The following is a 22,482-nucleotide window of genomic DNA, read 5'->3' on the forward strand; positions in this document are numbered from 1 at the left end:
TTCAGTGTGATCCCAGTCTCCACCAGATGCTGCAGGCTGTTCTGTAAATGCTGCCTACCCTGGTGGGCACAGGTATGGAGCTGCAGGCCTGGGTTGGGCAGAGACCCTTCTCCTGCCATCTTGGTTGACTCTGAGCACTCTATCTGGAGCTTCTTTTCTGAGAAATGAACAAATGGCTCTGGCCTTGCCACCCCATCCCCCCACCACCTGTGGCTGTGGAGGTCATGTGTGGGGATTCCAGAGGCACCTGGGGTCAGCACACTAGGTTTCTTTGTTGTTGGCTGTACCGTGCCTGACTGGGGTGAGGGGTGGCATTAAGATAAGTGGAAGCACACACACACACACACACACACACACACACACACACACACACCCTGTACTGTGAGTTCTGTGAGGTTGGAGCCTGATCCCACTCACCCTTCCTGCGTCTCTGGCACCCACTACGCACCACAAATAATGTTAGTCGGTAGAAGAAAGGAGAGGAGTCCTCAGGGTCACCTTTTCATTTATTCCGCATTGTGGTGTTTGCTGTGATGAGATAACACAAAACAAAATGATCAGAGGCTAGGACGAAGGCCAGGAGAGAGGAAAAGTGGTGGACAGATTGAGGTCACATTGGAGGAGGGGACCTCTGGGTGGGAACCAAGCGGGCCCTAGCCGGGAAAATCCACTTGGCCAAGCCTCAGTGGCAAGGATTGAGACCTGTGTGTCTAGGAGCCAGTGCTCAGTAACTCCCAGAAGAAAGCCCCATCTACCAGCACCTTAGAAGTAGTCAAGGACACAAAGGTAGTTGTTTGGCCAAATATTAAGACCCGGATACCATGTGGGTATGTGTACATGTGGGTATACGCTCTCCCATGCTCACAAGGGTACACATTTCCAAGTCAGCATACATTCACCTATGTTCACATGTCCACACTCCCTCTTTCTCAGCTCGAAGCCCACCACCCCCAGGATGACAAAGGTAATGGTCACGAAGTCGGAATGCAGCCCCTCACCCACTTCCAGCTAGCCACACGCCCAGCCTTCCCTTGTGTCCCTCAGTGGAAAGCCAAGAGACCATAGTCACAAGGACCCTGCTGTCCTGTGGAGGTGGCCTTAAAAGTCGGGTAGCCACATAGGGCCCCAGAGTGCTGGGAAAGATCCTATCCTAGGTAGAGCCCTAGCAGAACAATGGGCTCTGAATGCAGTTGCCTGGAGCCCTCCAATACATTTTAATAACTTTAATGGGCTGAGGCTGGGTAAATGTGGGGAGCTCCTATTTATGTGGGTTCAAAGAAATGAAGCAGACCCTGGGAACGACCATGTTCCAAGTAAGCCTTGCTACTCACCCTTTGCCTGGGTTTCTCCTTTTCTGAAGTGGGATGAGGGTGCCAACAGCATTTCCTGTAAGCCCTTTACAGATGTGCAGGGATGGCCGGCCAGCCCATAGCTCCACCTGTTCCTCTAGTGCGGAAGGGACTGACTTTGAGCCTTAGGCCCTTTCTGGTAGTGGTCTCTATCAAGACAGAGCCACTGGGGGCTGGAGAGATGGTTAAGAGCATTTGTTGCTCTCCTGGAGACCCTGGGTTCAGTTCCCAGTCACATGACTACTAACAACTGTCTGTAACTCCAGTTTCAGGAAATCTAAAGCCCTCTTCTGGCTCCGGTAGGCACTGCACCCATGTGATATACAGACATATGTGCAGACGAAACATTCAGACACGTAAAACAAAAATTTAAGCTGGGCAATGGTTGCACATGCCTTTAATCCCAGCCTCGAGAGGCAGAGGCAGGCAGATCTCTGAGTTCGAGGCCAGCCTGGTCCACAGAGTGAGTTTCAGGACAGCAAGGACTAAATAGAGAAACCCTGTCTTGAAAAAACGAACAAACAAACAAAAACAAAAACAAAAAACAAAAATTTAAAAGGACAGAGCCTCTGCCGCTGCTTACAAATGGTCCGTGATCATCACATCAACAACTAAACTATAGCAGTACACTCCAGCCCCAGTCTCCTGTGCCAGGAGGGTCCCAAGCTGTGCCTGTCAACAGCACTGGAGGCAGAGTACTAGTGGAAAAGGTCTCCTGGGATTCAAAGCTCCTGGGTGACCTTGTTCGGAACACAAAGCTTCATGTACCTCCTTTAGGGACCCTCTTTTATTTACTTATTTTTAGACAAGGTCTCACTCTGTAGCTCTGACTGTTCTCGAACTCTCTTTGTAGACCAGGCTGGCCTTGAATTCAAGGAGCTCTGTCTGCCTCTGCCTCCCAAGTGCTGGGATTGAAGGCGTGCGCCACTATGCTGGGCCTTCAGGGACACTCGTGTCACCTCCAGCTTTGGTCTATGTCCTAGCAAAGAGCTTGGGCCCACCAAGATCTCCTTCTGTCCCCTGGGTCTCTTCCCAGATCCATGGTGCTTCCCTACACATCTTCATGATCCATAGCCAGCTGAAGATCTCCTTCCTCCGAGGAACTTCGGAGTATCTCTAGAGTTAATCAGTGAGTGGGGGTAAGGGACATACTAGCACAGCCCCTGGAACAACCCCTACTCTACCCACAGTGAGCTATAACTAAATGTGTAATGGTGTTTTTGCCATGGGTATTGGGTCCCTTGGACCTAGAGTTACAGACAGTTGTGTGAACTGCTATTTGGGTGCTGGGAATTGAACCTGGATCCTCTGGAAGAGCAGCCAATGCTCTTAACCACTGAGCAATCTCCTCAGCCCTGAAAACTGAGTACTTCTAAGTCTCAGTTTCATCTGCACAACGGGATGAGAATGGATCTGCTTTATGGGGATTCGTGAGCAGCGCTGAGGCTCAGCATGTGCTCAGAGGTGTTACCTGTGACAGCACACAGTGCTGGGGGTGGGTCCGATAGATGTTCTTCCAGATGCAGGACTTCCTGATGCAGGCCTAGCTGTTTCCTTCCAGGCCCACAAATCCCTCACTATGAACTCCAGGTTCGGAGATCACAGGCACGTGACGCTTCACCCGGCTTCCTCTGTGTTTTCCTGTCAGTGTGATCAAAGATAGATGCTTCTGGTTTCCCATTTTACAGGGAAGGAAACTGAGGCTCCCAAAGCTGAAATTTCTCAGTTAGGATAGATGTGAGTGCAGTGTAGGCCCTTTACCTGGAGGACCTGTCTCTCACAAAGCCCGACTCGAAGGACTGAGGAGGCAGAAGCTGAGCCAGCTGGGATTTAGGAGTCCCTTCTGGGGCATGACATAGTGGAGAACTGACTCCCAGATCCTCGAGAGTGGGTAGGGTAGCTGAAGCCTGAATGGAGATGGAGATGGCAAAAATGCCCGAAATAGGCAGGCATGTGTTGCGCAGCTACCACCCTACCCTCTCCAGCTGGTACCAAGGCTATGTGGCCGTTGCTAGGCATCTGTAAGGCCCAGGTGGGCCCTACCTGTCGTGGAGAGGCCACGCAGCGTGAGGCAGGCACGAGGCCCAGGCAGGAGCAAGGCCGCCTCCGCCTGCCCGCCCTCCTCTCACTTGGCAGCAGCACACAGAAGCCATTAGCGCCTGGCAGTCCGTGTCCCACAGCTCTGACAAACGCCTTAAATGTTGTCGCCGCGGCTCCAGCTGTCCCGCCGGCCGCCTTTACTCCTCATAATAACCAAGTGTCGAGGCTGATTGCAGCAGCGGGACGCAGCCAGTATTCAGAGTGGCTTTTACGCTGGGCGTTTCCACCTGGCAGCCAGGCTGTGCCCACCCTGCCTTCCACCTCCAGGCCTTTGTCTGCTTGTCACTTCTGCCAAGGCTCCCAGCATGACCTCTGGGCCAGCTGGTGCCCAGCCTTATGTCCAGGGTAGTACCCACGCTGCTGCCACCAAGGCTAGTGAGCAGCCTCGGGCATCCACTCACAGCCGTATCCTGGGTGGAAATTCACGGCTCCGATTCCCACTCTGGATGACCTCCGTGGGGAGCCCCAGCTTCACCTTGGTGCCGCTTCATCTCTTAGTCTTGCTGCCAGGGGCCCGCACTGGTGTGGATAAAGGCAATATTCTAGTTTGACCTCTCCCAGGCAAGTGACTTGCACTCTCTGGATCTCGGGACCCTTTTTTATAGAATGGGACTGCTGACTGGGGTTCATAGGGCTGAGAGGAAGGATTGGGTGAAGCGAGGCATGAACAGTGAGATGAAGAGCTCTGTGGAAGAGGCTTGACCGTGCTGGTCAGCGCCCAGCATCCTGGGCACAAGTCCTTGGATGGAGAGAGGCTGGGGAGAGCCAAGCTCTCTCGAAGCTGCCCATCCTCCCCTCCCCTCCCCCCTCAGAGAAGCCCGTGCATTCTCCACTCCACACCTTTGTCCCTGCAGAGGCCCCCCACTTGGGACCACTTTCCCACTCCCCTCGGTCTAGCTTCGTCTCTCAGGTTGTGCCTGCCGCCCTCCTTTCCAAAGCCATCCTGGCTTAGACTAATCACATCCTCCCCCAGGGAGCCTGCTGGGGGCGCTCAGCGTTGCCTCCTTTCACCCTCACTCAGTCTCTCATCAAAGCTATGGAAGCCCCACTTTAGAGGCGCGATGATCCAGACTCAGCAGCATCAGCCATCCGTGCCACATGTGACCAGCCTGGTCAGTTCTCTTAATGGAGTTCGAGGTCCTGCGGGAACCAGGGGGGTAGACTAAGCTCCATTCTCTCCAAGGCCGCTACCTGAGTGGATGAGCACCCGACCTGAGTGCTTCCTTCCTGGGACATCGGCTAGGCATAGTTAGTATCCAGGCCGGGTTTGGGTTGAAGATGAGGTCTCTGGTCCCTGGCTCTTGTGCTCACAGGCATCCTAACCCTCTGAATGAAGAACAGGGAAGAGTAAAGAATGAGTGTGGTTCTCGTACTTTCCTCAGAGTTGCTTGAGTGACAGTGCAGGAAGCCACAGTGGGGTCAGTGGCAGTGGTGGTGCTCACCAGGAGACTGGACGTGATAGCAGAGGCAGCCATGGGGGTGCAGTGGAGAGGATGGTTACAGAGTCGATGGTGATCTCTGGTGATGGTGGCAGGGCAGGGGTGAAATCAGTGCCGAAGGTGATTGCGGTGGTGACGGGGATGATACCAGAAATGATGATGGGAGAAATGGAGGTGGCGGTAGCAAAGGTAACGTCGGCTGTGAGCGTGGTGACGTTGGTGGTGATGGGAAGCGACTGTGCCGGCAAATGTGGGAGGGATGCTGGGATATGGCGATACCACTGTGGAGGTGGCGGGACTCCCTGTGGCGAGTATCTCTTGGGTCAGTCCTGAGCAGCTTGACCCACTGGTGGACTCTGCTCTGGATGAAAGCAGAACACGGTAGGGCTTGCTCGGCTCCATTTTCTTTTAACCTCCAGTGAGCAGAGCCTTGTGGGTAATGAGATGCAAATTGACAGAAAAGACAATGAGCCAGCCTGCGGCCGGTGGGGCAGCTTTTAGAGTCAGACTGATTGCCTTTGTGCCAATTTGCATGGCATTAGCTGTACACATCTCTTCCAATAGGCTCGTGCATTTTATCAAAGGTCACCTGTATGGTTACCGTCTACAAGAGGCAGTGATCCCAGACCACAGGGTCAGTGCAGGGCCACCCTGACCCTAACCTGAAAACAGGTCCAGTATGTGGTTCCAAAGGACCCGGGGCTGTGGGGAAATGCAGTAAATCGAAGGACTTAATGGTTAGCCAAGGATAAGTCCCACAAGGCCAGGCCTAGAGGGTTTGGTTTGGTCAAAACTCTATGTCCATCTGAGCATGCAAGAAAGAAAGGTAGCAGAGGCCAGAGATAAGAGAGAAAACTGGCCCTGGCCTGGTATGCCTCAGTTTGTACCCAGGTCTGTCCCTAAGTGGCATGGTGGCTGGCAGTTCTTCCAGGCCTTGGCTCTTCCAATATGCTGCGGAGCCAGCAGGCCCCAACTTCATGGCCTTCACATTCAAAGTGACGATCCTCCAACCAGGCCCTCTCTGTGGTGTGCTCAGCAAAAGTGGCCCAGGTCCACATCACATGTTGCAGCCCTCTGAACACTGGCACTGTCACTCAAGGCTCTGCCTGGGATCTGCTTGGATTCTGAACTCAGAAGGACGTAGGTACAGTGGAAGCCAGGTCATTATCCAAGCCCGACTCTGCCTGTTATCCACCTGCTGAGCTCCTGTCTCCATCAGATAGAGTACTGAAAGTTTGGGCCTAACCTGCGATTGCTCTGTGAGCCCTCAGCCCCTCTGATCCAGCATATACCACCTTCACTCCATGCCTCTTCCCCACAACAGGCCGCAGTAGGACTGGGGCTCCTCCCCTCTGCCCTCCACCCTCAGCCCAGCCAGTGCCCCTTAGGCACCTCCCGATGCCTGTCCAGCCCCGCCTTCCTCTTCACTGCCCCACTCCCTCTCCCGAGGTTGGGCCTAATCAGAGCTAATCAGAAAATTATGAGCTGCCTGATTACTGATTAGATTTCTAATGTTAATAGAGTTGAGAAGGGCCTGCTCAGGCTATGTTTTAGGGAAAAGTATAAAAATAACACCGTGAGAAGAGAGCTTGGTGGCTGGGTGAGGGCTTGGGCTTTAGTTGGGCTTGGTGGCCCAGGCTCAGCTTCCTGATGGGAACCCTTTCCATACCACAGGGTCTTTCTAGCACCCTACGTCCCGCCAGTGAATTTTCAAACCCGAGCGGTTTTTACTGTGGGCGTCCCCTGCAAGGTCTGGGTTCAGGTCAGTGAGACTGAATTGCAGCTGGAAGCAGTTAGGTGGGTTAGAATGAAAACCTTGCAGGTGATGGGCCACACGACAGAAGAGCCATGCTCACTGGTCTGCACATGCCTAGCACAGGCCAAGCATACAGGAAGTGCTCAGTAAACATTCAAGGACAAGAAGGACAGAGAGCCACATTAATGCCTTCCCTCGGGAGCCACCACCCTTCACCCTCAATCCAGCCAATGAGCCCTCAGGCACATCCTGTGAGCCACAGTGAATGTTAGAGATATCTGAGTAGATATGGGGGTTGGGGCATGTCAGGAGAATGTGCTGGTCCTGAACCAGGGCAAGGGTGTCTGCTTCCCAGGGATTTCATACTCTCCCAGGACTCAGCTCCTGAGCTGATGGGGTGTGTGGCCACACACGCTCCTGAGCTGATGGGGTGTGTGGCCACACATGGTCCTGAGCTGATGGGGTGTGTAATCACACATGTTCCTGAAATGATGGGGTGTGTGACCACACATGCTCCTGAGATGATGGGGTGTATGACCACACATGTTCCTGAGCTGATGGGGTGTGCGTGGCCACACATGCTCCTGAGCTGATGGGGTGTGTGTGACCACACATGCTCCTGAGCTGATGGGGTGTGTGACCACACATGCTCCTGAGATGATGATGGGATGTGACCGCACATGCTCCTGAGATGATAGGGTGTGTGACCACACACGCTCCTGAGATGACGGGTGTGTGACCACACATGCTCCTGAGATGATGGGGGGGGGGGTGACCACACATGCTCCTGAGATGATGGGGGGGGGGGTGGTGACCACACATGCTCCTGAGATGATGGGGTGTGTGATCACACATGCTCCTGAGATGATGGGGTGTGTGTGTGATCACACATGCTCCTGAGATGATGGGGTGTGTGTGTGACCACACATGCTCCTGAGATGATGGGGTGTGTAATCACACATGCTCCTGAGTTGATGGGGTGTGTGTGACCACACATGCTCCTGAGATGATGGGGGGTGGTGACCACACACGCTCCTGAGATGATGGCGGGGGTGGGGGGGTGACCACACATGCTCCTGAGATGATGGGGGGGGGGTGACCACACATGCTCCTGAGATGATGGTGTGTGACCACACATGCTCCTGAGATGATGGGGGGTGACCACACATGCTCCTGAGATGATGGTGTGTGACCACACATGCTCCTGAGCTGATGGGGGGTGACCACACATGCTCCTGAGATGATGGGGGGTGACCACACATGCTCCTGAGCTGATGGGGTGTGTGTGACCACACATGCTCCTGAGATGATGGGGGGTGACCACACATGCTCCTGAGCTGATGGGGGGTGACCACACATGCTCCTGAGATGATGGGGGGTGACCACACATGCTCCTGAGATGATGGGGGGAGGTGACCACACACGCTCCTGAGATGATGGCGGGGGGGGGGGGGGGGGTGACCACACATGCTCCTGAGATGATGGTGTGTGTAATCACACATGCTCCTGAGCTGATGGGGGGGTGACCACACATGCTCAGTTTCGGATTCCAACAGACTCCAGCGCCTTTTCCTGTTACTCACTGACTTGACAGCAGCAGCATGGGGCTGGCAGGTGGCACCGTCGCGTCAAGAGTGGGGTTGAGATCCTAAGGAGACAGTAGCAGTCGTCCTCTCTGCATGGTGCCAGTGACTTGTGCTTAGACTCAACCTCACCCTGCCCTCCTCCTCTTCTGTGTCATCTTGGATCCCTGTACTGCCTTCAGGGCCACCCTGACCTGGTCTCTGCCATCTTTGTTCCAGGGAAACCCAGAGCCTCTGAGTCAACAGCCCCCTTAGGGAACCTCCTGATCCACCTCCGACCCCACTGATCACCACAGAAGCCTGAACTCACCTAGTCCTTTTGGCTGAGTGGGCCCATGTCCACTACTGAGACTTCATAGATCCGTGAATCAAGTCCCTGCCCAGATGGGTAACATCTAGGATAGAGTCAGACACAGTACACAGTGATGGGAGCCCCAAAGGACTCTGGACCCCAGCTTCGCAGAGAACAGGCTTCCTGAAGGGCATGGGTAAACACCAGTTCCAAAGGACAAGGGAACATCGGGGCAGTTCAGGCTCAGGGGTCAACACAAACAAGGGTGTGGAGCCTGAGTGTGGAAAGGGGGCTGTTCCAAGTCAGTATGGTGGGGGAGCGACAAGATTAAAACAGCCCTATAAAAATGGCAGCCAGAAGCTGGGTGTGCTGGCGCACGCCTTTAATCCCAGCACTCGGGAGGCAGAGGCAGGCGTATCTCTGTGAGTTCGAGGCCAGCCTGGGCTACAGACTAAGTTCCAGGACAGCCAGGTCTACACAGAGAGATCCTGTTTCCGGGGCCGGGGGAGGGGGATGGACATACCTGCCTATAACCTCAGTACTCAGAAGCAGAGGCAGAAAGATTGCCTGGTTTAATGGTGAGTTCCAACTAGCCAGGCTACATAGCAAAACCCTGTGGCAGAAACTACAAATGAATTAATTTAAAGAAAAAGGCACCAGGAAGGAAGCATGATCAGAGTACCCAGAAAACATTGGCAGAGATGTAGGAACCAACATGGTGGTGTAGGCCTATGTTGGGTAGGATGGATGAGTTCATGGCAGACACTGTGGGCACCGAGGTTTGAAGCTGGTGTTGGGGGCTCTGGAAGGGTCTAATCGGGAAGATTAGATTGGGATGACCATCATAAGGGATGGTGCAGCTTGGCAGGCTTGGATAAGGACACTTTTCTGGGTGCTGGGTCCCTGCTGTGGCAGCACCAGGTTAGAGATCAGGCCAGAATGCTGGGAATAATAAGCAACTGTCAGCCGAGAGGATGTCACAGAGGGGGACAGTCCATTGACACAAGCTGCAGAAGTCAGGTCACGAGGTCACGTGCACTGAGAAGTAGAGAAGGAACGGCCATCAGAGACCAGGGAAAGGAACTCCAGGACCTGGGGTTGTGTGTCCAAAACGAGACCATGTCTTGCCCCCTGTCTTGACCCACTCTGTCCATGTCCCCACAGCCCTGAAGGGCTCTGGTTCCCATTCTACAGGTGAGAAACTGAAGGCAGGGAAGTGAGAACAATGGCCCAGATCTCAGGTGAGGGCAACTGCTGAGCCTCAGGAGCTCAGGCCTCCAGCTTGCAGGTGTGAGAGGGACAGCATCGTCACCCACAAGCACATACACGCAGGCTGCATTTGTCTGTCTCACAAATGTAGCCTAATGAGGGGGGAAAGGTCCCAGTGTGCTCCATGGGGAACTCAGATAATGCCGCGCTCCCCTGATGCTGTCTGTGTGGCTTGGTAAAGGCTCAGAGAAACTTTGATGAGTATACTAGGTCAGAACTCAAAGGACAAATGTGGTTAAATGATTAGAAAGTCCCCCTGGCTCGCCAGGGACTAATTCCCCTGCAGAGATATACAGGTTTCGTGCTGGGGTTCAAGCAGGATGGAGAGATACAAAATTAGAGGTTCTCAGTCATTAGCACCCTCAAGGGGTTAGGCAGGGCCAGACAGCACCTCAGACTGAGCCCCTTCAGTCTTGCAGTGCTCGAGGCCCAACCCTTACCTCAGTGCGCCTTGGTGGAAAGCACTTAGCTGTAGTGAGGCTTTGAAGTCTGTACCCAAACGTCAACCTAAAGCTGTTTATTGGATGTACTGGTTCATTTCTTTTTTTTTTTTTTTTTTTTTTTTTGTATGTGAGGGTACTGGTTCATTTCTTACCAGGCATCTTCTAGCAGATGTTCAGTGGGGGTACCTAGAGGTCGTGGAATGATCAGGTGGGTCAGGGACCTGTGACCCCTAGAGCCCTGTGTGGCTATCTAGGTCTACACTCAACCCTCCTAAATAGCAGCCCATTGCAAGAGTCAGTCCCTTCAAAGGGTCCACTTCCCCATGGGTCCTGGGAACTGCTTTGGAAATCAAGCTGACCCCAACAATATACGCCAAGCCGCAGAGTTCCCTTTCCTGTCCCCTCACTCCATTGACACTAGTGACGCAACCCACTCTTTCTGTATGGACTGGAGTTCCCATTAAAGCTAAAGCAATCAAGCCAGTGAAGCTGATGGCCACCTGTGGATGCACTTGCCTGCTTTGTTCCCCGGGAAGAAGTGTCTCCAAGCTTTCCTCTTCTTAATGTTAAAAATGTCTCCCCTTTTTTTGGGGGGGGGGATAACATACCAGTTACATGAAAATGTGTGTCTTCCTTAGGGAAGTGTTTTGCATCTGTGTCTTCCTTAGGGACCCAGTCCTTAAGGACTCAGCATTTTCTGGGGAATCTTGTGTGGTCTGAAAGTCACACCTTGGGGACACCAAATGGGGCCATGGTCTTGCTGCCCCCCCCCCCCCCCGCTCCCTGCTCCGTCCCAGGCCGTGCTTTATATCTCTGTTTGTCCTTGGAAATTGAAACATAAAGCATCCCTCCCAGGTGGCATGGAGAGGTTCAGGAATCAATAACCAAGCTGATGTGGCCCACAGGGAGTTGGGGGCCCGAGAACCAGAAGTAGAGAAGCAGCTTCACACCTGCAGAGAGAGGCCACCGCTCCGATGAGTTTTTTCCTGTTACATGTGTTCTGACCTTTTTATAAGAAAACAAATCCATTTTTTTTTTATCTGCTCATGTAGTGTGTGTGTGGCCTGTGAGGGAAAAGGTTAGGAAACCTGTTGCTGTCAACAACTGCAAGGTCCTTTCCCTGCAGCACTGGTCATCCCAGGGGCTGTTTGCTGTTTGGCTGTTTTGGTTGCTGGAATTTGGGTGAGGGGTTGGGGTTTGTTTTCCATTGTTCTGGTGGTGATTTTTATCGCTATGTTGGAAGCAGAGTTGGATGGATGAAGGAAGGGACCTTATAGGATGGGCAAGGCTGAGTACCTGCCCCGCTCCCCAAGAAAGCAAGCCACTGGTGAGTCCCCATCACATGGCATGTATCCCATAGGTCTGACTGGCCTGCTCTGCCTAAACTGGTACACTTTCCTTCATCCCTTAGAATTCTAGAAGGTGAGGGATTAGGACAAGGCCTTCCCTCAGAAGGTCATGGTCGACGAGGTCGTGTGTACAAAGCTCTGAGTTCCTGTGTGCTGCAGGTGGTGTCAGTAAGACGTCTGGGCCACTAAGGCACCGACAGTCCATGGACTGGACACTGTCCATTTGTGCATGCACAGTCTCAGACCACAAGACGCACAGAGATGGGTTGAGCCAGGGTTCTCCTGCTCCCTGACTGGGGTGCTCAGATGGACGCACCATGGCCTATTCAAGGCCAAGGTGGCAGGGAGGAGAAATTCACAGAGCCAGGACCCTCAACACAGCCTTCACTGCTGTTCCTATTGTCAGCCCTGGGTCTCCAACTCCCTCTTTACTGAGCTGCATCTTGCTTCGTTATTATGCAGATATTTTAATTATGCAGATATGTTTTTAGACAGTTTTAAATATGTATATTATTTACTCATTAGACCATAACAGCTCTGGAAATTAGAAATCTGTATTTAGTATCTATCAGTGCACAATATGGATCTAATGCGGGGGCCCTCAGGGAAGGAAAGAGGGTGATAATGTAACAGGAGAGGGCTGAGCTGGGCGAGGCTGCTGGGTGGGGCTGCTGGGCATGCACCCCTCAGGACTGGACCCAGAGACACCAGGGTTAGTTGGTGGGCTCTGGACACTTCGGGGAGACCACTTTACTGATCTCCTCTCTTGAGTAAAGAACAAAGGAACCACAGGGTAGAGCAGCTAAGTCTAGCCAGCCAGGCCCACCTGACCTGATTAGCTCCTGCTCTGAGAGGTTTCTTGTCCAACCCTCCTGGACTTTGGCGTTAGGTGGACCTGAAGATGTCTCTTCCCCCACTTCCTGACCAGGGGCCTGGGGCAGTGGCACTAATACTCTGCCTCACTCCCCTCAGCTACAAAAGATCCCCTCTTAGGCAGGCATCCTGCAGTCCTGCATCCGGCATTGAATTACCTGCCTTAGTCTGTGGAGCCTTGGCCTAGGTAGGTGCTGGGCATGTCTGATGCTAGCCACCCTGGTGTAAACCTTCTGAACAGCCCTCCTGCAGTTTCTCAGAGTGGCAGCGTGTATCTGGTGCTGCCGCTCTGCTCTGGACTTCCTGGCCCTGGCCTCTACCTCACATCTCCCCACTCCATCACAGCTCCCACTTGACTCATCCTGCCCACCTCCCCTGGACCCCAGATCTCAACATCCTGCACATCACAAGTTCAGGGCCTTTCACTCTGAGCCTCTCATACCCTCTTGAAAGCAGGAGTGGCTGTAACTAATTAAAACCAAAAACTCTTTAAAGCCTTCCCCTCTGGGCCATGCGGTTGAACAAGTCCTGCTTGACGGGCAGTTGTTTCCAGAGCCTTCTGGCACCAGCGCTGGGCTAAGGGGTTCCCAGGTGAGAGAAGATAGAGAAGGTAAAAATCGGGGAGCATTTGGCCTGGTATGAGAGAAAGCAGACTTTTAAGAGGGTGGCCCACATGAGGGCTCTCGCCTCCCTGCTGTACTCAAGCCCATCCCAGCCCAAGATGTAGGGACTCCTAGCCTCCAGGTATTGTCCATGGCCCAGGTCCCTCATCTCACACCATTGTCTGTCTCAGTTCCCCTAAGCTGAAGATGTTTAACTTAGTGAAAATTGAAGGTACTGGTGGCCATACTGCTCCCCAGGAGAGTATTGTCCCCAGCCTAGCACACAGCCAGTCCCTTCTTTCTTGCCTTTTCTTGTAAGCACGGCTCCCGGAGCTGAGGGAAATTGATTGTTAAGTGAAACTCTCTAATAATTGCCTCTGAAATGCCTGCTGTTATCGTGATGGACTTGGCTGTGAACAGCCTTACTCAGAATCCCACTGCGTTCCCTCCAATGCCGGCCATGGCGGGGGACATCACAGGCCAGGCAAGACACCATCAGCACCTTCACAGTAACAGCACACCCTGCAGGGTGTGGTAAGGAAAAGAGGTCCCAAGAGGCCAAACCACATAGCTGGGAATCACACATCTGGCTGGACAGGGCTAAGCCCAAGCTGCAGACCTCGGTACAGGTCCAGAGACACACTGACCTTGATTTAGCAAATTCACTATACACTCACTATATGTTAGGATCCAAGTTGCCCTAAACTTAATAGCAGCCAGGCACTGCCCCCGCTGAGCTCCGAGAACAGGGCGATGGCAGGCACAGAAGGTTCCCTGGGTGTCATAAGGGAAAACTGGTGCCTGGCAGGAGCCAGGGATTTGTCAAGGGCGAGGGAGTGACTCAGGTTAGAGAATCTAGTGAGACGTGCATAGGGAGGAACAGCATGTACAGGGGCCTGGGAGTCGGAGGCCAGGGACAAGGGGTGACTCCCAGAACAGGTTCTGAGAAGGGAGTCAGTCCCAGGGGACAGTCACTCAGAGTCCAGGCTCAGGACAGAATGTCTGTCCCATACACAGCAGACACCCTGGGGACTGGACCAAAATGTGGCTCCAGCTTGAGCCAGAGTAGCCCTGCAGTTTCCCCTTCCGTCTCCACCTGTCCCCATCCTGCCTGTCCCGGCCCACCACAAGGACTCTGGAGAGCTGGAAGAAAAGTGCTGGGAATGTAAATCTTGGGGGAGGGGGAGGACCCCTGGACCACTCCAAAGCAGGTCTGACTGCTGTGAGCTGTGTAAAGACAGAAGCCCAAGGCTCGAAGTACCCAGCCTGGGCCAGGCAGATGGTGCTTGGCTTAGAGCCCCCAGATACACACGAGGGAAGCCCACAGGCTGGGCAAGGATGAAAGGAAACTTCCAGAGAAAGCGGGTAGCCAGGCAGAAGAGCAAATAAGAGAGGAGGGCCCTCAGGTGGGTAAAAGCCTGCAAGAGAAACCCCCATGCACAGGCGACCCATGAGAGCTGCTAGGGTTGGAGAAGGAAGGCTGGCTTCCAAGAGCCTACCCACACTCTGTGTGGATCAGTTACTAGCTCCAGTTCACAGAAAGATCTGGAGGGCCAGAGAGGTGAAACCACTGTTTGAGGGAACTGTGTTGAATGCAGGCCAGGGCTGCAGGTGGTCTCTCTACCACTCACCCTCCCCCTCTCGGTCTGACGGGACCTTGAACAGCAGTGCCTGCCCACTGCACCCTATCCCACTGACCGGCCCTTCCTTCCCACACCACTAGACCTGCCTATTTAGCAGTTTCCACACGTCCAGCGCCCGGGGATGGACTGATTGATCTGTAACACCGAAAAAATAATAATGGCTTGATCGTTACTGAGGATTAAAAGTAATCCTTTTGCTGTGGCTATTGCAACTCCGTTATTCACGAGTCAGCGGGCTGACCCAGGCCTTTGAGCCCATGGGACTCTGTGAGCTTAAGGAGACCAAGGACTGGGGCTGTCCCTCTCGGGTGCTCCCTTACTTCGTCTGCTAGGTTATGGAGCCTGAGGACCCCCATATTCTTGGGGCCCACGAATCCCGTGGCCAAAGCTGTGTGCTGAGAGGGTGAAGGAACGCGCACGCACACACACACACACACACACACACACACACACACACACACACAGGCCAGTGGTTGAAAGTAGACACATGAGGGAACAGATTCCCTAGCCATGATTCAGTTTGATGTCTGCAGCCCATCCCCTCTCTCCATCTTCTGTATACGAAGAGGTCTTAATCTGGCTCCCACATTGTCTTAGACATGACACTTATAAAAGGCAATGGCCTCTACAGAGCCCCCAAGTAGCCTCAAGTCCCTCTCTGAAATATATCTGGGGTCCCAGGGAAGATAAGGGTCCACTAGATAAGAGAAGGGGAGATGCACTGATGCCCAAGGCTCCTACTTTGAGGTGTGCCTTCAGGGCCGCTTTCCTGGACTTGCTGGGTCTTTTAGCCCAAGTAGCTTTGCACCTGGTGTAGAGTGGTGCCCACTTAAAATGTCACACATACCTCCACAGAAAGGTAAACAGGGTTATGAAATTTGGGATCTCATTCATCCTAGGGGTTTAGGCCAAGGGAGGATCCAGGATTTAAAAAGGAAAGGAGTTTAGTAGAGCCCAAGAAAGCTTTTACATGAGAGCATTTGGAGCTCCTGGTGGGCTGGGGGGCTAGTGACATTCACATGATCAGATCTGCACTCTGAGATAAGGCTCCCCGTCTTCAATGTAGAGCAGATGCAGAAAGATGTGATTTGGAGGGCAGGACCACTTGAATAGGACAGTGAATAGTAGGTAGTTTGAGTGGTGACATTTTGGAAGGCAGGAGACAGAGGTTTCAAGAGAAGAGGGTTAGCCAGGCAGTGGTGGCACATGCCTTTAATCCCAGCTCTGGGAAGGCAGAGGCAAGTGGATCTCTGAGTTCAAGACCAGCCTGATCTACAGAGCAGGACAGCCAGGGCTACACAGAGAAACCCTATCTCGGAAAACATCAAACAAAAGAGGGGGGGTGTTATACCAGGGCTGTGGAGATAGCTCAGTGGGTAAATACTTGCCACACAAGCTTAAGAAACAGAATTCAGATCCCCAGAACCCACATAAAAGATGGGTGGGTGTGGTAGCCTTCCTGTAATCCCAGCATTCAGGAGGTGAAGACAGGATCCCGGGGCAAGCTAACAAGGCTGGTCAAATCAGCAAGCCCTGTTCAGCAAGAAACCCTGCCTCATTAAATAAAGAAGACATTTGACAATCTCTGGCCTCTACATATACACACACAAACACACATGCATACACACCCACACCCCGTATACATGTCTCCAGGAGGACATGTAGGTTGTCATCAATTCAACTCAGGTAGGTTGAAGGTCATCCCAGGGAAGCGTCCAGGTGCTCCAAAGGCCTCTGCTGGACTTCATTCGACCCTCTTCTCGGGGCCTACATGCCTGATGGATGGGGATACGGTGTCCTGAATACCAAGAGACTGGGGTCTTCTGATTCAGGTTGGAAACCTAGAGTCAGGACATGGAATGGGTGGGGCCAAAACGAGGAACACTAAGTATAGAGTGCCCTAAGGAGGAGTGGGTCTTTGGACCTCATGGGCTAAGCAAGGTGAATGCAATATATTGTAGGACTGGACTAGGGCTCCAGATCGACCCAGACTCACTGTGCATCTTGGGCAGGTGACTCACTGTTCCAAGCCTGGGACATCCTCGCCTGAGAATTCACAGTGTTACCACACAGAGTGAGCAGTAATGGGTGCACCTATGGCACTGGTCAGGGGAGGGCTTGGCGTGCAGTGCCCTCCCCACATGCTGGACACCAGTTCCTGGTGGTGGTTACCACTGGGGGGTCCTAAAGGCATCGCTGAATTCTGTTCTTCAAGAAGGTCTAGAGTACTCAGTTTCATCCTTGAAGCCTTGGCCCCTCCTGAAGGATGGAATTCATGGGAGTCCTGGGTTCAAGCCCAGAGGGTGGCCAGGTCCCAGAGCCTTCACCATAAACTTTGGTGATGTGTCTGGTACCAGTAGTACTGAGCCTCCTGCCCTGGTGATTACACCTGGTTATGCACTACTTTACCCTTCTCCACCGTGAGAAGCAGGGCTGGCTGAGTCTCTCACATCTCCACATCTCAGAGGAGTGTCGCGCTAAGCAAGCTTAGTAGCAGGTACGCTATGGCAAGGACAAAGCTGTGCTTTCAGGGGCACTCTGCCCTCAGGACTGGGCTTCATTGTCAAAGGCCACCGAAGCTAGCATTAAAAGTCGGGAAAGGCTCGTGTGGGCGGGGGGCCGGGGAGCCCTGTGGGATGGGCCTCAGGAAGCCTGGGAGAGGACAGTGAGTGAGTGAGTGGAAATGGACTGTAGACATGTCCTGCCGAGCCTGGCCGAGGCAGAGTTGCATGGTGAGACACTCAATAACTTGTGGGGTTTCGCACTCCTTGGGGAGGAGGACACTAGCTTATAGAGGGTCGAGGGGAGCACTGGGGCTTGGCCAGGAGGGCTGCCTATGCTGTCTTCTGAGGAGGAAGCCCTGCAGGGCCCAGTGCAGAGTCCTTGGAAAAGCCGCATAGACCACCTGTGCAGGCAGGCCTCCTGTGTCCTGTGGGATCCAGCTGTGTTCCGTAAGGTGTCCTTTCCTACGAGATGGCCACTATCTGGACTAAGGAATTTCTGAGGATCGATTGGCAGAGAGAGGCCCTGAGTCAATGTGGTCTTGGGAGTACTGGGCATGGAGAGGGCTTTAGGGTGGACATGAAGCAGGCAGCCTGACTCAGCCTCTGACTTCTGTGTGCTCTGTCCCTCAGAGACTGGCTGACGCTGCCGAGAATTTCCAGAAAGCCCATCGCTGGCAGGACAACATCAAGGTAAGAACCACAGCAAATGTCGGACCAGCAAGATGGCTCAGCAGATAAAGGTGCTTGTCTCTAGCCTGGTAACTTCAAATCCCAGGACCCACTTAGTGGAAGGAGAGAAGCCACATGTGGCCTTCTGACCTCCATACATGCACTGTGGCATGTGTGCATGCAGACACACACAATAAACAAAAAATAAATGTAATTTAAAAAAAATCCACATACCACCCTCCAGCACCCAGGGTATGACACCTTGAGCTAGGGTGGCATGCAGAGTGGGGAGTGTGTGCTGCACAGACCCTCTCAAAGGGCACTGTTGGAGTACAAAATCCTTTGTCCAACCCTCAGTGTTGGGGAATACAATGTAAATATAAGCCCTCTGTCACTCCAAAGGAGTCTTGGGTGGCCCATGAGTAGACAGCTTTGTTAAAATGGCCATTCCCAAAGAAGATTCCGTGAGTCTTAGAGTCCCAGGATCATAGGGCCTCTTGACCCCAGGACTCACCTGAGATTTTAATGTCATGACCCAGAAGAGGCCCTGACAAAGAGCATTGTCTGTGTCCTCCTCTTGATTGTAAACAGCAGTCTGTCCTTCTAGGAGATCCTCGGGCTGGGTCCCAGGGACTGGCCAGCCAAAGTCACAGAAGCCTTTCCTTTCACCATGAAAATACAGAAGATTCAAACACCTGGAGGCGAAGTACAGGGCACAGGGTGTAAAGGGCCCAGAGACCACAGAGCAGCTGTACCAGCCGCTTCCTGGCTGGAGCTGTACACTCCTGACCCCTCTTGTCCGGTCAGTGTGTGACTAGGGCAAGGCTGTTCCCAGTCCCAGGGAAACCCTGGGACCAGAAGCCACGGCAGCCTCAGTAACCAGACCACTTAACAGGGCTCCGTGGGTCTGGGCCATGGTTCCTAGTAGTCTCCTTGCTAAACATAGGGAGAGGCAGAGAGAGGCACCAAGAGCTGCCCCCAGGATCTCGGGACTAATATATAGGATGAGAGTGGAACATACATTGCCTCCTTCTAGCTGTGAACCAAGCTGATCTAGACCCGTGTGCCCCAAAAGCAGTGGGGTTGTTACCCCTACTTGTCAAGGTCGCCTTTGGTAGTAGAGATTTACAACTACTGTCAGTTCCCAAGCATTCGGATCTGTGGCCCAGACCCTAAACCTGCTCCTCACCCTCTGTCTCCTCAGACTGCCCTCCCCTTGCCCTCATGGTAGCTTCTTTCACTACTTGGTGGATGTTGGGTACAAGGAGGTCACATGGTACATGGAATTGGGGACAACGGCTGATTTCTTTCTTTCTTCCTCTATCTGATTCTCTCTTTCACGGGAGCCAGGATCTTGAGCATGCTGGACAAACACTCTATCAATGAACTATACCTAGCCCAAGATGATATTTGCAATGAACAAATAAGCTGGGCGGTGGTGGTGCACGCCTTTAATCTCAGCACTCGGGAGGCAGAGGCAGGCGGATCTCTGTGAGTTCAAGGCCAACCTGGGCTACAGTGTGAGTTCCAGGAAAGGCACCAGAACTACACAGAGAAACCCTGTCTCGGAAAAAAAAAAAAATCCATGAACAAATAAGTTAGTGACTCTCACCCCCTAAATTAACTAGGCTCCCTAGAACCCAGGAGAAACCCTTCTCTTACCCACTCCATCACAGCCCTATCCCTTCTCAGCCAGGCATGATTGTGCATGCCCACAGCACTCAGGAAATGGAAGCAGGAGAATAAGGAGCCAGCTTCAGCTACATAGCAAGTTCAAGGCTAGCCAGAGCTATATGAGGCCCTTGTCTCAAAAATGGGAATGGGTGGGTAGAGAGATGCCTCCATGGGTAAAGACACTTACTGTGCAAACCTGGAGACCTCCTTTTGATACCAAGAACCCATGTTAAAGTAGAAAGGGAGAACTGACCCCACCAGTTGGCCCCTGCACCTGCACCATAGCACGTGAATGCTACACACACACACACACACACACACACACACACACACACACACACACACACACACACACACACACACGAGTACACACCACATGCGTGTTCTTCCCCTCCCCACCCCCGCCCCAATAGAGCACTGGCTACTCTTCCAGAGGACCCAGGTTGAATTCTCAGAACCAACACAGTAGCTAACTACTGTCTGTAACTCCACTTGGAGGAGATCCAGCGCCCTCTTCTGGCCTCTCCGGGCATCAGGCATGCTTATGGTACAGACATACATGCAACCAAAACACTTGTATGTGTGAAATTAAAAAGTAAAGACAGACAGACAGTGGCTCTTAATTGACACTTAGACCCTGCTGCCACATCCAGATAACCCCTGCTTCACAGTCCCACTGCCCCGCCCAGCCCTGAGCCTGCACTCAGGCCAGCTGTCTCTCACTCCTGCATCCTGCCACAGCCTTGTTTCTCGGCCCTTCCTTTCTACCACACTGAATACCTCTGGGGTCCCTTCCTGTCCCTGGGCCTTTGTGTCCGCTGCTCTCCGCCTGGAATCCCCTTCACTCCTCCTAGAACGCTCATCTTAAGCTATTCTCTCTCCTCAGCCCATCATTCCCTCTGTCCTCTGAGTATCCAGGGGTCCTCCACTTCTCCTCTTCCTCGGTTTTTTTCCTGACTAGAGGCTTCTTTTCTCCCATGAGCAGTCATGTTGAGCAGGGCAGGAGTGGAGAAACAGAGGCACAAGAAGCCCGCCCTCTCTTGGTTTTCATTCCCTCCCAGTCCAAGCCCCAGAGAGGGAGACACAGAGGCCACCACAGCTCCAAACCTGTTCCTCCGCCAGGTTCCTCAAACAAACGAACAACCTGTGTATCCCCCAGTGCCATCCTGCCAGGTCCCTGGTCCGTGGATCTCAGCAATTCCACTTAATTCTGGGCCAGGGTGGGCACTAAGGATGCCTGGGAGAATGTGGGATACCCAAGAGCCCTGCCTGAGAGATGCTGCTCAAAAACCCACTCCTAGCCAAATGGTGGTAGTGCAAGCCTATAATCTCAGTACTCCGGAGGCAGAGGCAGACAGATCTCTGAGTTCAAGGCCAGCCTGGTCTACAGATCAAGGCTACAGATCCAGGACAGCCAGGGCTACACAGAGAAACCCCATCTTGAAAACAAACAAACAAAAAACCACTCCTATATCACTGGACCATAGTTTGTGTGAGACACAAGCAAAGGGCTTCATTTTACCCGTTGGCTAGCTGATGTTGGTGCTGCCTATCAGCTCAGCATGGCCTCCGAGGGGTGAAGATGTTCACCAGGCTGCATGGACGCTAAGCCAGTGATATATGGAGCATCTTTGTCCATACCTGCCTTGCCTGCAACTACCCTGGGCTGAAGCAGAAGTGGGCTCTGGCTAACTACTCTCCTGCTTGACCTGAGCTTCTGCAAATGTGGTTATGACCACAGACAGCACTGGCCACAGAGCAAACAGGACCTAGCCTCGTGTGCCCAGCGCCCCCTTCCCTGTGTCGCCCAGCCCACCAGTGCACCTGCCCGAGATCTTCGGGTGCACGGGCTGTAGTCACCTGTCTCCAAGCCGCAAGGTCACTGCTGTCCCCATGAAGATCTGTCCCTGCTGCAACAGCCTGCCTGAGAGGCATTAGTTCTAATGGTGGCCCATTAGCCCACCCGCCAGCCAGGACTGCTAGGGAGAGCTGGCAGGGGCCGTCCGTGACAGGGCTTACAGCGACTGTGGCTGGGTGGGAAAAGGATGTAGTTTGTCCCTTGCAAGCTTAAAACCCACCCTGAAACCCAGTGACCTTGAGAAGGTGACTGACAGGGAGTCATATTCCTCCTCCATGCTCAGGAGAGACAGCTGACCCATGTCACAATCCCAGCCTCAAGCTCAGGTCCCTTCCCAGGCTCAGCCTTCTCCCAGGAGCATGCTTGTCCCCTAATTCACAGGACAAAGCCCAGGATTCCCTTTTCCAGCCCCAACCTTAGGGCTGTTTGCCCACCACTCACAGCACCTCCTTTTGTACCTCTATATCACAGACAGTACCCAGGCAAGTGTCCCATCTGTCTGCCTCACTCGTGACTCCTTCAGATCAGGGACAGACAGACAGACCTGTGTCAGCGCCATCTCCCACTGATCCTTGTGCCCAGCCCAATGCTCTGGTGGCAAAGTGACCAGGAATGCTCTTCTTACTTCTGAGTGGGGAGCATGGTGGTATCCAGAAGTTGTGTGCACAGAAAGGTACTGGGCTTATGGAGCTAGACTGGAATTCGCTGCACAGTTAGTAGGGCGTGGGTCTCACAGTGTGGACAGCACAGAGCAGGGAACAGACAATTGTGGTTTCTTGTGTATACACACACATACATACCCCATGACACCAGCTAGGGACTTAAGGGATCCTTGAGTCCACAGGACCAGAGCCGAGATACAATCAAGGGGCCAATGAATGGAGGAAAAAAACAAAACCACCATCTAGTTCCAGACCATGACCCTACACATTTGATCCTGGCAGGGTCAAGGAACCAGTAACCATCGCCCAGACTTGGGAATACTAGAGAGACCCTGGCCCTGACTTGCAGGCAGTACCTCCCATGGCTCCACACAGACAGGCAGCAGGTGGTCTGATACCCATAACACTTAACGGCAG

General features: G+C 53.2%; 1 protein-coding gene across 11 annotated transcripts in view; it reads left to right on the forward strand.

The window, feature by feature from the left end:
* The window catches only part of Cacna2d2 (calcium voltage-gated channel auxiliary subunit alpha2delta 2), a 133,782-nt gene that overhangs the window by 82,767 nt on the left and 28,533 nt on the right, over positions 1-22,482 (forward strand). For all 11 annotated transcript variants that reach the window (XM_052719894.1, XM_052719899.1, XM_052719826.1 and 8 more), the window contains exon 4: positions 17,833-17,892. In XM_052719894.1, coding sequence (XP_052575854.1) covers positions 17,833-17,892 — 60 coding nt within the window. The remainder of the gene's footprint in view (positions 1-17,832; positions 17,893-22,482) is intronic.

This window comes from Peromyscus californicus, unplaced genomic scaffold (genome assembly GCF_007827085.1).
Source record: "Peromyscus californicus insignis strain IS unplaced genomic scaffold, ASM782708v3 Scaffold_11__1_contigs__length_118956290, whole genome shotgun sequence".
Classification (NCBI taxonomy): domain Eukaryota; kingdom Metazoa; phylum Chordata; class Mammalia; order Rodentia; family Cricetidae; genus Peromyscus; species Peromyscus californicus.